The sequence below is a fragment of the Dendronephthya gigantea genome, unplaced genomic scaffold, assembly GCF_004324835.1.
Source record: "Dendronephthya gigantea isolate DGI-Jeju-01 unplaced genomic scaffold, DenGig_1.0 000417F, whole genome shotgun sequence".
NCBI classification, from domain to species: Eukaryota; Metazoa; Cnidaria; class Anthozoa; order Malacalcyonacea; family Nephtheidae; genus Dendronephthya; species Dendronephthya gigantea.
This window is the reverse complement of record NW_021163427.1, coordinates 2405-17591: the sequence shown is the minus strand read 5'-3', so window position 1 is coordinate 17591 and position 15187 is coordinate 2405. Positions and strand designations below refer to the sequence as shown.

General features: G+C 36.4%; 2 protein-coding genes across 2 annotated transcripts; both read left to right on the top strand.

Annotated features, from left to right (window-relative positions):
* On the top strand, nt 1-7185 carry LOC114543202. Its single transcript, XM_028562291.1, has 7 exons — nt 1-253; nt 767-1039; nt 3637-3984; nt 4492-4524; nt 5150-5590; nt 6119-6340; nt 7148-7185. Exons 1-7 carry the CDS (start codon nt 1-3, stop codon nt 7183-7185), a joined length of 1608 nt encoding a protein of 535 aa, XP_028418092.1.
* Nucleotides 7186-8230: 1045 nt separating this feature from the next.
* Nucleotides 8231-14099, top strand: LOC114543207 (adhesion G-protein coupled receptor G6-like). The gene is made up of 8 exons (XM_028562295.1): nt 8231-8261; nt 8728-8840; nt 9509-9603; nt 9878-10475; nt 10947-11065; nt 11506-11777; nt 12292-12358; nt 13078-14099. The coding sequence occupies exons 1-8, from the start codon at nt 8231-8233 to the stop codon at nt 14057-14059; spliced, it is 2277 nt and encodes a 758-aa protein (XP_028418096.1). The 3' UTR covers nt 14060-14099.
* The last annotated feature ends 1088 nt before the right edge of the window (nt 14100-15187 follow it).

The following is a 15187-nucleotide window of genomic DNA, read 5'->3' as shown; positions in this document are numbered from 1 at the left end:
ATGATTTCTATATCTTCTATTGTTCTACGGTCATGGGAATTCAGGAGTACAAACGTTACCACTCCGGTGATGCTTGCTAGTATCACTCGTGATGGTAGCCCTACGATATTCGTCAGCTTTCCTGTGATTGCAGTAGAAAAACCATCAACATTAATTTTACAGAATGTTGATCACCGTTATGATGGAAAATACAGATTCACTGTTTCAGCATTTACAGCTCATTCTTCCTCTGAAGTTGTCGTCTTCGTTGCAGGCAAGTTCAGTCTTTTATTGATTTAAAGTTTCCAATTTCAAAGATTGGTCTTGACAAAAATATGAAATATATCATTTGAACACAAACCCAAATATACTTGAAACATGCCACAATTAATATAATTATTAATAACATTTATTGGTGGTTTTCAATGACTTATAATTACCTGAGGAATTTAATTGACGAGCGCATGATTGTAAGAAAAAGGATATTGCAGCGCTTTGTCGGGTATGCAGAGACATTTTTGGGCCTAAAATATAGTACAGTTGATTGTATGGCAAAAAAAGCATGCCTGTTTTTTGAAGTTACCTGGTTGCAATTAAAAAAATAAACGGTGACGTATGAATTACAATAACGCTTTGTTAAACCTGGGTTTTGCGTAAATTAATCTTTTCCTTGTCAATTATAACACGTCCATGAATTTATGTTTATTCTTCGTTCTCCTATACCTCACATTGCCTTAATCTATAACAAGTACCTATACTGTATAATTGGTATGTCAATATATTTTAGAGAAGCCAACCGTGACATTGAATTGTTCCAGTCCAGTCACGCTAAATGAAGGTGAAAACTTTGCGTGTCTATGCAGAGGTGAAGGTGGAAATCCTCCTGCTAATGTTACCTGGTTTAAAAATGGAGTCAAAATTACTGATGTTGGAATAGAAAGACAAACATTGAAACTCTCAAATATTAGTAGAACAGACAATGGAACATACAAATGTAAAGCCACAAGCTACCCCCATCAAAATTATACAGACGAAAAATCATACCAAGTAATAGTTTACGGTGAGTATACAAAATACTCGAGAGGGTAGTTAAACACGCAGAAAAGCATAATAAACTAATACATACAAAAAAAAGCTAATTAAGTTTTAAAAAAGTGATAAAACATCAACTATGCCATTAAGAATCCTAAGCGAATAATTCTGAAATTTATCATAAAAAACTCTCCATGAAAGCACGCACGTTTAAGTTATCGAAACAAAAACATAAATAATACAATAACTGATATCAAGGCGAGTGAAACATCAAGCAACCATGTGACAGTTGACAGTATTATTAGTGAATTATATGGCGTATTAGGTCTGATACCTCGCCGAAGTCATAATACCAACGGAGAAATAAACTAATTAATGCATCGCCAAAGTAATCATACCAACGGAAAATAAACAGATTCCAAGCTCAAGATATAATATCAACGGAGAACTAAACTAATACCAAGCAAAAGTCGTCATACCAACGGGAACTAAAATGACACATCGCTCAAGACATCGCACCAACGAGGAAATAAACTGATACCTCGCCGAAGACAACATACCAACGGAGAACTAAACTGATACCACGCCCAAGACATCATACTAACGGAGAATAAATCAATACCTCGCTTAAAACATCATACCAACGGAAAACAAAACTGATACCTCGCACAAGGCATCATACCAAAGGGAACTAAACTAATACTTCGCCCAAGACATCATACCAACGGGAAAATAAAATGATACCTCGGCCAAGACATCATACCAACGGAGAAATAAACAGATACCTCTCGCAAAGCATCATACCAACGGGGAATAAACTGATGCCACACCCAAGACAACATACCAACGGGGAAATAAACCGATGCCTCGCGCATGACATCATATACAAACGGAGAAATAAACTGATACCAAGCCCAAGACATCATACCAACGGAGAAATTAACTGATACATCGCCCAAGACATCAAACCAACGGAGAACTAAACTGATGCCACACCCAAACATACAACCGATAACTAAACTGATATTTCGCCCAAGACATCATACCAACCGGGAAATGAACTGATACCTCACCCAAGACATCTTACCAATGGTGTAATAAACTGATGCCAAGCCCAAGGCATCAAACCAAGGGAGAACTAAACTGATACCTCGCACAAGACATCATACCAACCGGAAAAAAAACTGATACCACTCTCAAGACATCATACCAATGGTGAAATAAACTGATACCACGCCCAATACATCATACCAACGGAGAACTAAACTGATACCTCGCACATGCAAGACATCATACCAACCAGAAAATAAACTGATACCTCTCTCAAGACATCATACCAATGGTGAAATAAACTGATACCACGCCCAAGACATCATACCAACGGAGAACTAAACTGATACCTCGCACATGCAAGACATCATACCAACCAGAAAATAAACTGATACCTCTCTCAAGACATCATACCAATGGTGAAATAAACTGATACCACGCCCAATACATCATACCAACGGAGAACTAAACTGATACCTCGCACATGCAAGGCATCATACCAACCAGAAAATAAACTGATACCTCTCTCAAGACATCATACCAATGGTGAAATAAACTGATACCACGCCCAAGACATCATACCAACGGAGAACTAAACTGATACCTCGCACATGCAAGACATCATACCAACCAGAAAATAAACTGATACCTCTCTCAAGACATCATACCAATGGTGAAATAAACTGATACCACGCCCAAGACGTCATACCAACGGAGAACTAAACTGATACATCGCGCAAGACATCATCATACCAACCGGGTAATAAACTTATACCTCCCCCAAGACATCATACCAACCGGGAAATAAACTGATACCACGCCCAAGACATCGTGTCATCGGTAAAAAATTCTACAACCCATTCAAGACATCATGTTTTATGCTCATTTAAAAATTGATGCACTCAAGAAATATTTGTTGCATTAAGAAGCCTGATTATTCAAAAACTAACAACATTCTGGATTGAAATAGTAGGCAAAAGTGAAAAAGTTCAAGTTATCAAATTAATACAATCATCACAACGTGATCGAAATTGGTATTTTAAAGATGAGAGAATTGTGGGGGGTCCGCAGGACCTCTTGCAGAAAATTTTATGTATTTTTGAGTCCCTATGACTTGATTTCCAGCATTTTTAGAGACAACTGCTTATGAATGCACCTCAGAAGAGTGAGGTCTGTTGGGAAAATACTGTTTATCACTGCACATTTCTCATTTCATTACTGCACATTCTATTTTTATCACTGCACAAATCGGTTATCGCTGCACACTAAAGTTAAGTATGTCGTTGGTTGTGGCTATGACTTAATTAATAAGTGGGGCAATTTTTATGTCTATTTTTCGCACTGTTTGCGAAGGCGCTGCCTCACAACCGGTCACACACCTTAACTTGAAGCACGGAAATGTTATCAATTTTAATTCAATTTTCTTTCCATTGTCGCGTTTTTCTACGGGTGGAAGGATTTAGATGCCTGCAGGACAAATATATACGCGGTACTTCTATGAATTGAAGATTTCAAAACACTTTTCTCACAAGGTTTGGATACATTTCTCCGTTCACAATTTCCGTATTTTTTTAGGTCCTCAAGAAACAGATGTACCAATTGACTCTCCTTGTCGGCCATTTTACAACAAAACTAATCTGCCTCAAGACAGCATTGAGATGGCACATTATCAAATGCATCCATTCTATCCCTTAGTGTACACCTACTGTTCTGTGAATCTTTTACCATTAATTTGTTCCATTTATCTTCCTGTGTTGGATAACGTTTCCAGCAAGATTCTACCACCGTGTTGGGATTTGTGTGATCAGGTCTCGATGGATTGCAGTTATGCAATTAGGAAATTGAAATTCCCAATTTCGACTTTATTACAACGATGTTCGTCCAAGTCCGCTCCAGGCAATGCCACAAGTACAAAGTGTTTCCGTGAGTATTTACACTTTGTAACTCCTCGATTCCCGAAATTGATTTTGGCGCGTTTGCAGCAGGATTAGGACGACAAAAGTCTTTTGTTTTCATTTTGCATTATCAAGATAACTTAATTTTACAGTGATATCTTTGTTTAAGACTGATTTCAAATGAATTCTCCACAAACCCAGTGGCGTAGCCAGCCTGACATTTAGTTATGCTATGCTAATATTTTGGTGTTCATTGACTGTGAAAACAACGAATTTCTATATAATTTAATAATTCTAATGACTTGAAATTTGCATAGCATGACAAAATTAAACTGTCAGGTTGGCTACGCCACTGAACAAACCGCTTGCATAATATGGAAAAATCATTAATTTCCATACCATTTTTGAAAAAAGGTTTAAAGGCCATTTAATTTCGCATGGAAAGGGCGAGTAGGTCTTGTTTGTGAATATCCCAAATCAATTTCTGACATAATTTGGCGATGGTTTTTAAATTAAAGATATTTTTATTTTCAAGGGCCAACAGCTGCGCCTACGCAAATAGAATCTGGTAAGTAGCCTATATTTCAGAATCTGCAATTAGCATTTGAATTTAGTTTTTGGGGTTCCTTTTTTTTAAAACCAAGAGCGTAGGACCTCGTAACGGCGACTATCTTTATTCTTAGGCTGAATTTATTCTTCAAATGGAGTAAAAATGCTTTGCATGTTATTATATATTTTCAAAGTGCCTCAACATCGTCATCGTGAGAAAAGCTAATCTCATTAATAACGTGGCAGGAATTGTACACGTGTGGGGTCTGCAAAGTCAGAGTTTTTTTTAAAGTTTGGACACCAAATTTATTTCCTACTTAGCGACATTTTATCGAGAAAAGAACCAAGCATTCAATTATTCTTTTCAAAATGTTCCGAATATTTCTGCAGGATTAGGTTCAAATGGCACTATAACATTACAGTCTTGAAACCGAATTGGAATGGTTATAATTTTCTATTATGCAATGTTAATCTTGTGTTAAAGAGTACTCATGCTTGTGTACTTGCTATCTTATTGTTTCAAGTCGAATATTAATTGAAATAAGAAATTGTGAGTTCACTTTCAAAACGCAGTGCGATCTGCAAACAATATTTCCGGTCTTAGTCAAAGTCATCTAACCATCTTTTCCTATTTTAAAATCCAGATCAATCATGTTGCTTTACTGTGAAACCGCATCCATTTTGCATCCCATTCTTCGGTCAATCCTCGCTCAATAGCAGTCAACAAGATGAAGTTATTTTCAGCTTGAGCACGTATCTTCCACTATTTCACGCCCTGGAATCACTAAACCAGCAATTCTGTGTAGCAAAGTTATCAGAATATCTTTGCCTGAAAAAATTCCAATATTGTGATATGCGCTTTGAAGAGGAAAGTGGTGGATGTTCGCCAGGTATTTTCAAAGTACCCAGTGAACTTTGTTCGTACATCACAGACGCTTCGTCACCTTGTTCTTTGAGTCGTATCAACACCACTCTTCAAAACGCTGGGTATAATATTCCAATAATAATGTCAGATTTTCACTGCTCGACATTACAATCATCCATTCATGTTGAAGAACATTCGTCAAATATTCCACTCTTACCACGTAAGTTTTGATTTTATCAATTTACGAAATGGTCTTGAAAAACATACACATACTTTTTAGCTGATGAAGGAATACGAGCCCTAAGAAAAACTGGAAATACAACATATAGTACTAGCCGTGTTATTTGAGTAATTACCGAAACATTTACTTACATTGGTATGCATGTTTTATTGGTATGTTGTTTGCTAGTCCATGTATCAAATAACAAGCTGTTTGTATCCCTTGCCCGCAATGCATGCATGCATGTAGTTTTGGCAGGGGGGGCGCGGCTATAAGTACATTAACTTTTCAATATCAAGCAGGCCTTCTCATTCAATCAATCAATTCTAGCTACTTTCCTGACTCACTGCAATTTTCCCTATGAGGACTTGTGATAATGGCCAAAATATTGTTGATTTTACTACCTACTCAGATGAAGAGCGTACATGCTGTCAAAGAAAATTACAATTAACGCATAATGCTTTATTTTAGGTGTTAAATTACTGCTTATTCTTACAAGCATAAAGTGATATTGTTGATTTATTGCAGAAATATCAAGCACAGTGGCATTACCATTTCGTTCATCTGCATTTTACCCTAGTCGAGTTTCAAGATCAATTAAATCTGAAGCATCAGGAAATGTGGTTACTACATCCGTGTTAAATTCAACAGTTTCACCTGGCGATATCTCTGCCACACTTTCCGCAAGGCCAAGTAGTCAACATATTGAGATCGGTACAACAAACAGGCCTTGGTTACCGCAAACAACAAGTATGTTCAGCAGGTTTACCACCATTTGAAATTCATATATTAATTAACTTCGTGCCCATGTAATAATGTGTACATGCAGATCTTTGTAAATCAAATACCAAGGTTTATGAGATAGTTTTAAGCTTTTTACGTTTTGAGGTACGCGCGTTCCAATAATCAGCCGAATTAAAGCGAATAAACATCTGGAAATTAGTTTGCAATTGGCCAGTTTAAATATAATGCGATACAAGTAAATGAGGCAAAATGAGAAGATTTTTCTCGCTTTTTCCTGCAACATTGCAGTTCTAATTCCAAGTCTTCATTCCCAGTTAACTCTAATAAATAACTGGAACGATACCTCCTCATTGTTTTTGTGAAGCCAAATTTTGCGAGACTTTACCTCCAGACACACGTGATTTTGGCTTCATTCGCGGGTGACTCGCGAATTAACTGTGGGGGAAGCTTGCTTTTCATCAGCGAACAGGGCAAATTTGAAAGAAAGTTGGTTTTGTTGGTTTCATAGTTTTGTGACAACAATATTTGAAATGTTTTTCGACCACGTGTGCAATTTTGACAACAATATTTTTACGAAACGGGCATCTAATAGCTGCATGCATGCGTGCGGTATGATCACAGCACCATTTAAAATGCATATTTTATATCCTGAATTGTGATTGGCTAGTTGTATATACTAAAGAATTTTATTAGCTATCAGCAAGATGCGATACAATTCACGAAGGGTGGAATTCCTAAATAAATTCATAGCCTGAGACCATAGCTACAATAAGCTATTAAATAAAAATATACCTATCCACATCTTTCTATTAGAGTCCCAAATCACAGAGGTCTTCGTATTCCACGGTTAACAAATTTTTCAATAGCAAAGCCAAGTTAAGGAGCTTAACATTAGTTGGAATAATTTACCAAGCACGAAGGATCAAGGAATAGGTATATGTGAGAAAGATAGTGGAAGCTGATTCTTCAAGTGGGGAAACAATTACCAGCACATTCACTCCACAAAGAAATATCATATAATATTCAACAATAATCAACACTAAATCACAGTACGAAGTGTTGATAACGGCGATAGGACAGGGATGGATTCCGCAACCGTTTACCATCGTTAATTTGCCGCTAAGCAAAAGTAAGTTGAACTATATATGTCGATGGTATTGGAAAAGCAAACCATGCACGTTGGCGAGTTAAATAATAATCCGTAAGCCCTTCGTTTTTAATATTTTTATGTATATATCATTCGTGGGCTTGCGTTTTATATTTCTTGAAATATATTCCCTGGTCCCAAATGCACAATAACTAGTTAGGTTTAAATACTACATGTTACTAAGGAACTGAACGGCTCCAGTCAGTCAGGTAACGTTAGTTACAGACATTACAGCTCTGATGATTCCGCATAGAACCAAATGAATTTCTTCTTCCTAAAGGTTTTTGTCCGGGTGAAGAAGTCGGTTCTCCAGAAGCATATGGGATTTTCCAGTGGCCAGAAACTCCAGTCGGAAACGTTGCTACACTTGCTTGTCCTTATAACAATGAGTCTATCGCGAGTCGTGATTGTTTTTCAACATCCGAAACAGAAAGTGGAGGTTCTTGGGGACGATTGTAGTAACGAAATGCAAATATAAAGATTCGCGGAGTAAAAATCTCTTCATTTTATCACAGGTAATTGCATGAATACCTTTGAATAGAAATCGACTGTAATTCGAAGGTTATTTTCGATGCAATTTTAGATAACTTTTAGAATGTAAGTTTCTTTTATACCCAAGGTTTCTTTTTAATCTTCCATATTACAAATCATAAAAAAAATAATGGCACTAAAAACCAAAATAATCGCTATTGTTTCTATTAACTAATTAATGCTCGAAAAGATGAAATAGCTATTTCGCTAGCGTATACATGCATGCAACAATTGAGTTTGTCTTCGTAGGTTCTGAAACTGTTTAAGAAATAGAAAACATTTTCCGTGTTTCTATACAGTTATAGAAACACGCGTGGGAGTTTGGGAGAACGAGAAATAATCAGTGGGAAAACGAGCCCGTAGGGCGAGTTTTTCCACGTTATTTCGAGTTCTCCCAAACTCCCACAAGTGTTTTATAACTGTATAGAAACACAGGAAAAACGTTTCTATTTCTTTTATAATATAACTCAATAAAAAGATTTTTTACAAATATTATAATTCGATTCAATTACAAATTCTCATTACATTACTTCGCTTGACAAGTTCGGCGGGAAAATTCCCGTGTTTCTGTACAGTTATAGAAACACGCTTCTCGACCAATCAGCACGCGCGTACTATAAATGTTATATTATAAAGAGATTATATTAAATTACTGCTTAACATTTTTTCAATTCAGAATAAAGTTAATAGTAGCAACGTTGTGAACGTCACTAAGAGCTAAGAGACTTGTCTTCAACTAATCAAAGCAACACTCTTAATCCTGGTGATATTGACTATATCGCTACAATATTAGAAAATATTGCTCTGGTGAAAGAAAAAGCAAACGAGGTTTGTCAATGTTGAAATTGTTTCTTGCTTATTGTTTTGTTTCGTTATGAGGTGGTGGTTAAAAAGATATATTGCAGGAGAAACTCGGTTGAAAATAATACTATACTAGTTACGTCAATTTAGATCCTCTTATTTTGATGTATAGCTAACATACTTTCTTTCATAAAAACTATAACGAAATAGAATCGCATTAAAGATCCCTAAAGAACAGGATTTTATTGAATTTGGGAACGAATATGCATGGCAGGGAAAACTCAAATTCAAAATCAAGGCAAAAAATGTAATAATGAAGCATTCTAGTAATCTGGTAAAAACATTTTGAAAAAATATTATTTGTGTGGCAAAAAGAGTGCGTGACACATGCAAGCGTTATAATAGAGGTTTGATACGTCGAAGGAACCTCCCCTGCAAAATTGTCCAATTAGACGAACCATGCGGACAATTCGTGTAGACAGATGATCCGTGCTGGTATAAATCGGACTATTATTCCCTAATTGAACGAGCATCATTGCATGATTTTTCTACGTTATTCCTACGCAGTGTTATTAACAAAATAACTGCATTTAGGTTTTAGTTAGGTATTTTCTCATGTTCAAGAGAAGCAGGTTAATTGGCGCTTTTTATTCTTCATATCATACTCTAATACACTTGTGGGTTCATGTTTGTAGATTCTTGACGACTTCCTGACAACTATAGACAATGTGCTGGACTCCAAACTTAAGAATATTCTAAAAAGTCAAGAGGATCGAAACTCATCGTCAAGGTATGTACGATACCTCATAAATTGATCTGGCAAAGATGTGGGTGATGTATGACACCGTTGAAAAAAAAACGAGTATCAGGCCTAGGTTAAACGTCGCATTTAATTTGGTCCGGTCGAATGCAATTCAAACAATAGATTATGAGACGATAATGAGGCTTAATGAGGTTTATCATCTTATTATCTTATGTTTGAATTGCATTCGGCAAATGCGACGTATAACCTTGGCCTCAGCGAGTGAGTCGAGAGAGAAAATAAAAGGTTATTAATTTTTCAGGATTGTCGAAACTCTGAACATCTTCGCAGAATCATTAGTTATTGGCGCACAAGGCAAAATTGAGATTGCGAAAAGAAACTTCGATATTAACTTACAAACGGTGAAGCCACAGAATTTTAGCGGACTTAATTTTTCGGGTATTCAAAGGAGAATGAATCAATCAGAAAGGAAAAATATTACTTTGAATAAAAAGAGCAATGAAGTACGGCAAGTCTTATCTCCTTCGCTCACAATTCCACGAACAATATTCAACGAATCCACGGGTAAAAACAGTTCCTCAAACCAGACAGTGATATTTGTGCTCTATAGAGAAACAAAATTTTTTAGATTATCATCTATTACCAGTGGGACATCGGGTCGCTTGAATAGTCTTGTAATTTCGGGAAGTATTGAAGGATTGTCAGTTTCAAATTTAAGTGTTCCAGTGAACATTGCATTACCAAGCCTCGAAAGAGGTGACACGAAAAGCACCCAGTGCTCTTACTGGAATTTCAGCGCTGGAAATTGGTCGCAAGAAGGTTGCAAGTTTGAACGCGTTCTTGAAGATGGAAGAGTGCTTTGTAGTTGTAATCATTTTACCAACTTTGCAATGTTGATGGTAAGATTATTACTATCAAGTGTTTTTCTTGTATTAATGAGCTATTAATATACCGGTGCATAGCTTGAACTTCAAGGTTACTTGATAAACTATTAATAATTCGCGTGCAATAAATCTTAAAATTGGGATACAGTTCGTAATGTACACAAATGCTTTGTTTATATTCCGAATCAGTATATCTCCTAAAATATCAAGATGATATCAAGATCTCTCAGAATATTTTAAACGCTTTTAGTTCGCTATGCTTTTAAATGAATATTACATAGAGTTTTCGTTCAGAGATATATGAGACATGCGAAATTCGAGCAATTAATGCTGCAATTTTAAAACAAGTCGACCACCCATTGTTATGAGCATCTAGAACTGATGCGCAGAGGCGACTGTGTCCCCATATTAATTCCTTTAATTATATATGAGCCATTGTGAAACTCTAAAGTAAAGAAGTAAAGCTCGTGACTATTTTCTCCATAGAACATAGCTCCAGGAAAGAAGACTGTACATGACAAAATACTTGGTGTAATAAGTTACGTTGGCTGTGCCCTCTCATTGGTTGGGCTCATCTTGACAATAATCACAATACTAATTTTGAGGTAAATATGGGTTTTTATCATACGAATAATTTTCTACACCTTATATTTTACGTTTTTTATGAATTTCGCAAGGCCAAGGATTGCAAATGTAAACATGCTGGTTTTTCACTAGCCAAATTTTTGTTTCTAAAATCTCAGTGGTCTCTATATCAGGAAAATTGCCCAAAGACAAAAAATATATCAATAGGTTCGCGTGAAGAAACACACTAGAGATATACCGAAATTTTAGCAAAATTTAGGTATGGCAACAGCTGCAGAAGTGGAAGTTCTTTGCCTTATCACTCATAGGCCCCCTATACGTATCACACAGACCTTCGGTGGTCGATACATCGAAAAAGGACTAATAAACGCCCCTATTTAATCATTGTGCGAACATAGACGTGTACTTTCGTGCGAACATTTTCTATCGCGCTATTTTGTTCCTATATATTTAAATTTAGGGATCTGCGAAACCAAGTTCCAAGCCAGATTTTGCTGAACTTCTGTATTGCTTTGTCGTTGACGATCATTGTTTTCTTGGCTGCTATTGAGAAGTCCAGGACATCATCCCTGGCTGGCTGTCGGGCAGCAGCGATCGCCCTTCATTACTTCCTGTTATCAGCATTCTTGTGGATGGCCGTAGAAGCGTATAATATGTACTGGGCATTTGTGAAAGTCTTTTCCGCTCCGTCACAATCCAGGCTTTTGCTGAAATGCTGTGTGTTTGCATGGGGTAAGATTTTTTGATGAAGAAAAAAGGTCGTCCTTTTGTAGTGGCAGTAATAGTAGTAGTAGTTCTAAAAATGTATACAAGACAGCTAGGATCTCTTAGTGGAAGAGCAATGTGGGTTGTAACATATTTGCCCAGTTCAATCCCTTTTAGAAATTGCCTTACAGAGAGCTAGACTGTCTGTTGTAAGTCATCTCTTTTCGGTATCTAGTTAGCGAGTTTTAAAATTTAAAAACCTTGCATTCTCGCATACACCATGATAGTTGATGGTTAAATTAATGTTTTGGAAGACAGCTAGCCTTTAATTGATGAATATGCATACGGCGCGCGTATCAATCTGTGGCACGGTAAAACACGGTATAGTCTAGGAAGGAAAGATGGTTTTAGTCCCCCAAAAAATATCTCTGGACGATATCAATTTATTATCTATATCTTAAATATCATATACTCAAACAAATGACCATTTTTTGGCCGAAAAATCATTATCTTTTGTAATAAATCTTCTTTTGTATTATAGGTACTCCTGCCGTAATCGTGGGTATAACAATGATAGCTGCATTAGATAAATACGGTGACGGAACCTAGTAAGTGGCTTGATTTTTGATCATATTCCATACATTGTAATGAAAAATTTTCGACATACTCCATGCAACTTTACATCATCACTAGTATAAGGATTTTAGGTACACTGACTAGATGCATGGTATAGACGGCGTCGCAAAACATTACACTTGCTGACACGGAAATCTATAGATTATATACAGAAAAGAGAATACTGAACGCAGAACATGGAATTACATCATTTTCCTGCTTTCTGAGGCATGTAGCTACGAAAAATTAGGCTGAAAAAATCAAACATTCAAATTTTTGTAGGGCAAAATATCCAACAATTTAACTTTTCCCGATAAAACTCTATTATCTGTGAGATCAAATGCTTTCGTAAATATATAAAGGGCTTGTGTATATTCGACAGTTGGAACCCCAATTTTTGGCTGCTGCTCTTAATTGACGCACTATTAAATTTTCAAGTCAATACACTTTTAATCATATACTGTATTTGTGTTAAATTCAACTCTTATGTGTCGGAGAAGTAACAATTAATAACCTGTTCTTTAAAGTTTTGTGCGTGTTGATAGTCTTCGCCATCAATACTGTTGTTAATAAAAAATTACATGGTGTCCGTGATTGTCAGCAAATCAGCACTCAACAAGGATATGTTTTTCTTGCCACGCCGAATAAATATTTGCTGTCTGTTTAAATTGTTACATGATGAACAAAGTGTAACCTCCTGTTTTTTGAATAGTTGTCGATTGCATGGCGTACCTTTCATTGTGGCATTTCTAACTCCAACTGCTCTTATCATCGTTGGTAATATCGTGGCTTTTTGCTTCATCATTCGATCCATGGTCACTTCTGGTGCCAAGGTTACCTCTGACAAGAAAACAACCGGTTATCAGCAAGCAAGGCGGGGAATTGCGATTATGGTGCTGCTTGGTTTGACATGGCTTTTTGGCATTCTCGCGATTGGCGATGCTAAACTGGTGTTTCAATACCTTTTCTGCATTTTCAACACACTTCAAGGGCTGTTTGTGTTCATATTTTTTGTTGTCTTGCCCACTGGAACAAGACGACAACTAAAAAAACTCGGAGCAAGAGTAAGTTATAGTAATCGTCATAGTACTCAGCGTCAAAGTTTGGGGGAAGACAGCTCCCAGTTAAACAAAAATGTTTGTTCCAATGACATTACAACGTCGACATCTGGTGCACTTGTGTCAACAACTGAAAATCCGACTTTTGCCCATCCAGCAATTGAAATACCTTTAAAGATTGCCAGTGATTTTGTGTCAACAACTGAAAATCCAACTCTTGCCCATCCAGCAATTGAAAACCCATTAAAGAGTGCCAGCGATTTTGTGCCAACAAGTCCAAATCCGACTCTTGTCCATCAAGCAATTGAAAACCCATTAAAGAGTGCCAGCGATTTTGTGCCAACAAGTCCAAATCCGACTCTTGTCCATCAAGCAATTGAAATCCCTTTAAAGATAGCCAGTGATTTTGTGTCAACAACTGAAAATCCGACTTTTGCCCATCCAGCAATTGAAATACCTTTAAAGATAGCCAGTGATTTTGATGAAGGAAATGAAGACATCGACCATGTTAACGACATACTAGATCAAAAATCGCCTACGAAAGTATGGTTAAACCCAAATTTGACTCGCTACAGTGTGAGCAGGGATGGACAAACTTATACCACAACCATTGAACTAACCCTCGCTAAGCACTAGCTTATATTTGTCTCAGAATGTGATTGTTCACTGATGTATATCCAGCATAAAAAATTTCATAAATAGCAGCATGCATGTATGGGGAAATTTGACTCGCTGCAGTGTGAGGAGGAATGGACCAACTTGTACCACGACCATTGAACTACCTATAAAATAAACCCTGGCTAAGAACTGGTTTATATTTGTTTCAGAAAGTAATTATGTGACTGTTCATGCACTGATGTATATCCAACATAAAATAATTTCATAAATAGCAGCATGCATGTATGGGGACTCATAGAATTTTGTTTCTTAGATTGCCTATATAATGTGACTGACATATATACTGTCTAGGTAAATTTATTGATAATTATTTGATTTTTAATGCACTTAATCTGAATTTGATGAATATTGAGCAAGGGAAGTAACGGCTAAGAACTTTTAGGTTTTATATTCATATAAAAATATAAACATACGTATATCGGCTTGTAAAAGATTGACGTGTAATTAGATTATGTTGAATGGGAAAGCATATGAAAAAAAGATAAGTAAAAATATAAAATTTGCTGTAAAAATTGCTGTCTATGTTTATTTTACATGTTCAATGCATTTTTGCCATTAGAATAATCCCCGGGCGAGGTACTAATTCCGCCTGGAGATTTTACGCCCGGGAATGCAAATGCGAAATGAAAGATGTCCGTCGTCATGGACGTTGGGTGGTTTTGTAAATTATGCGCATGCGCGAGTTTAAGTGCGCATGCGTGAGCTAAACTCGAAATAACGTGGAAAAACTTGCCCTACAGGCTCGTTTTTCAACTGATTATATCCCGTTCTCCCAAACTCCCACGCGTGTTTCTATAACTGTACAGAAACACGGAAAATATTTTCAATTTCCTAATTGGATGGTCTTAAGAATATACGAAAAATTGACTCGTAAAATTTATTAAATTTTATTTAAAAGATGCCTTCGGACAGAAAATTTTTCAGTCATTCAAATGGATGGTAAAAAATCTACGATTTTGAAGCATTTTTGGAGTGTTTTTGAACAGGCCGTAAATGGGTAGATTTTGTATTTAATTTTAGAGCATGCAATTATTTATCAACAAATGTATGACACCTCTGTTAGTTTATTCGTCAATTTCGTTAAAA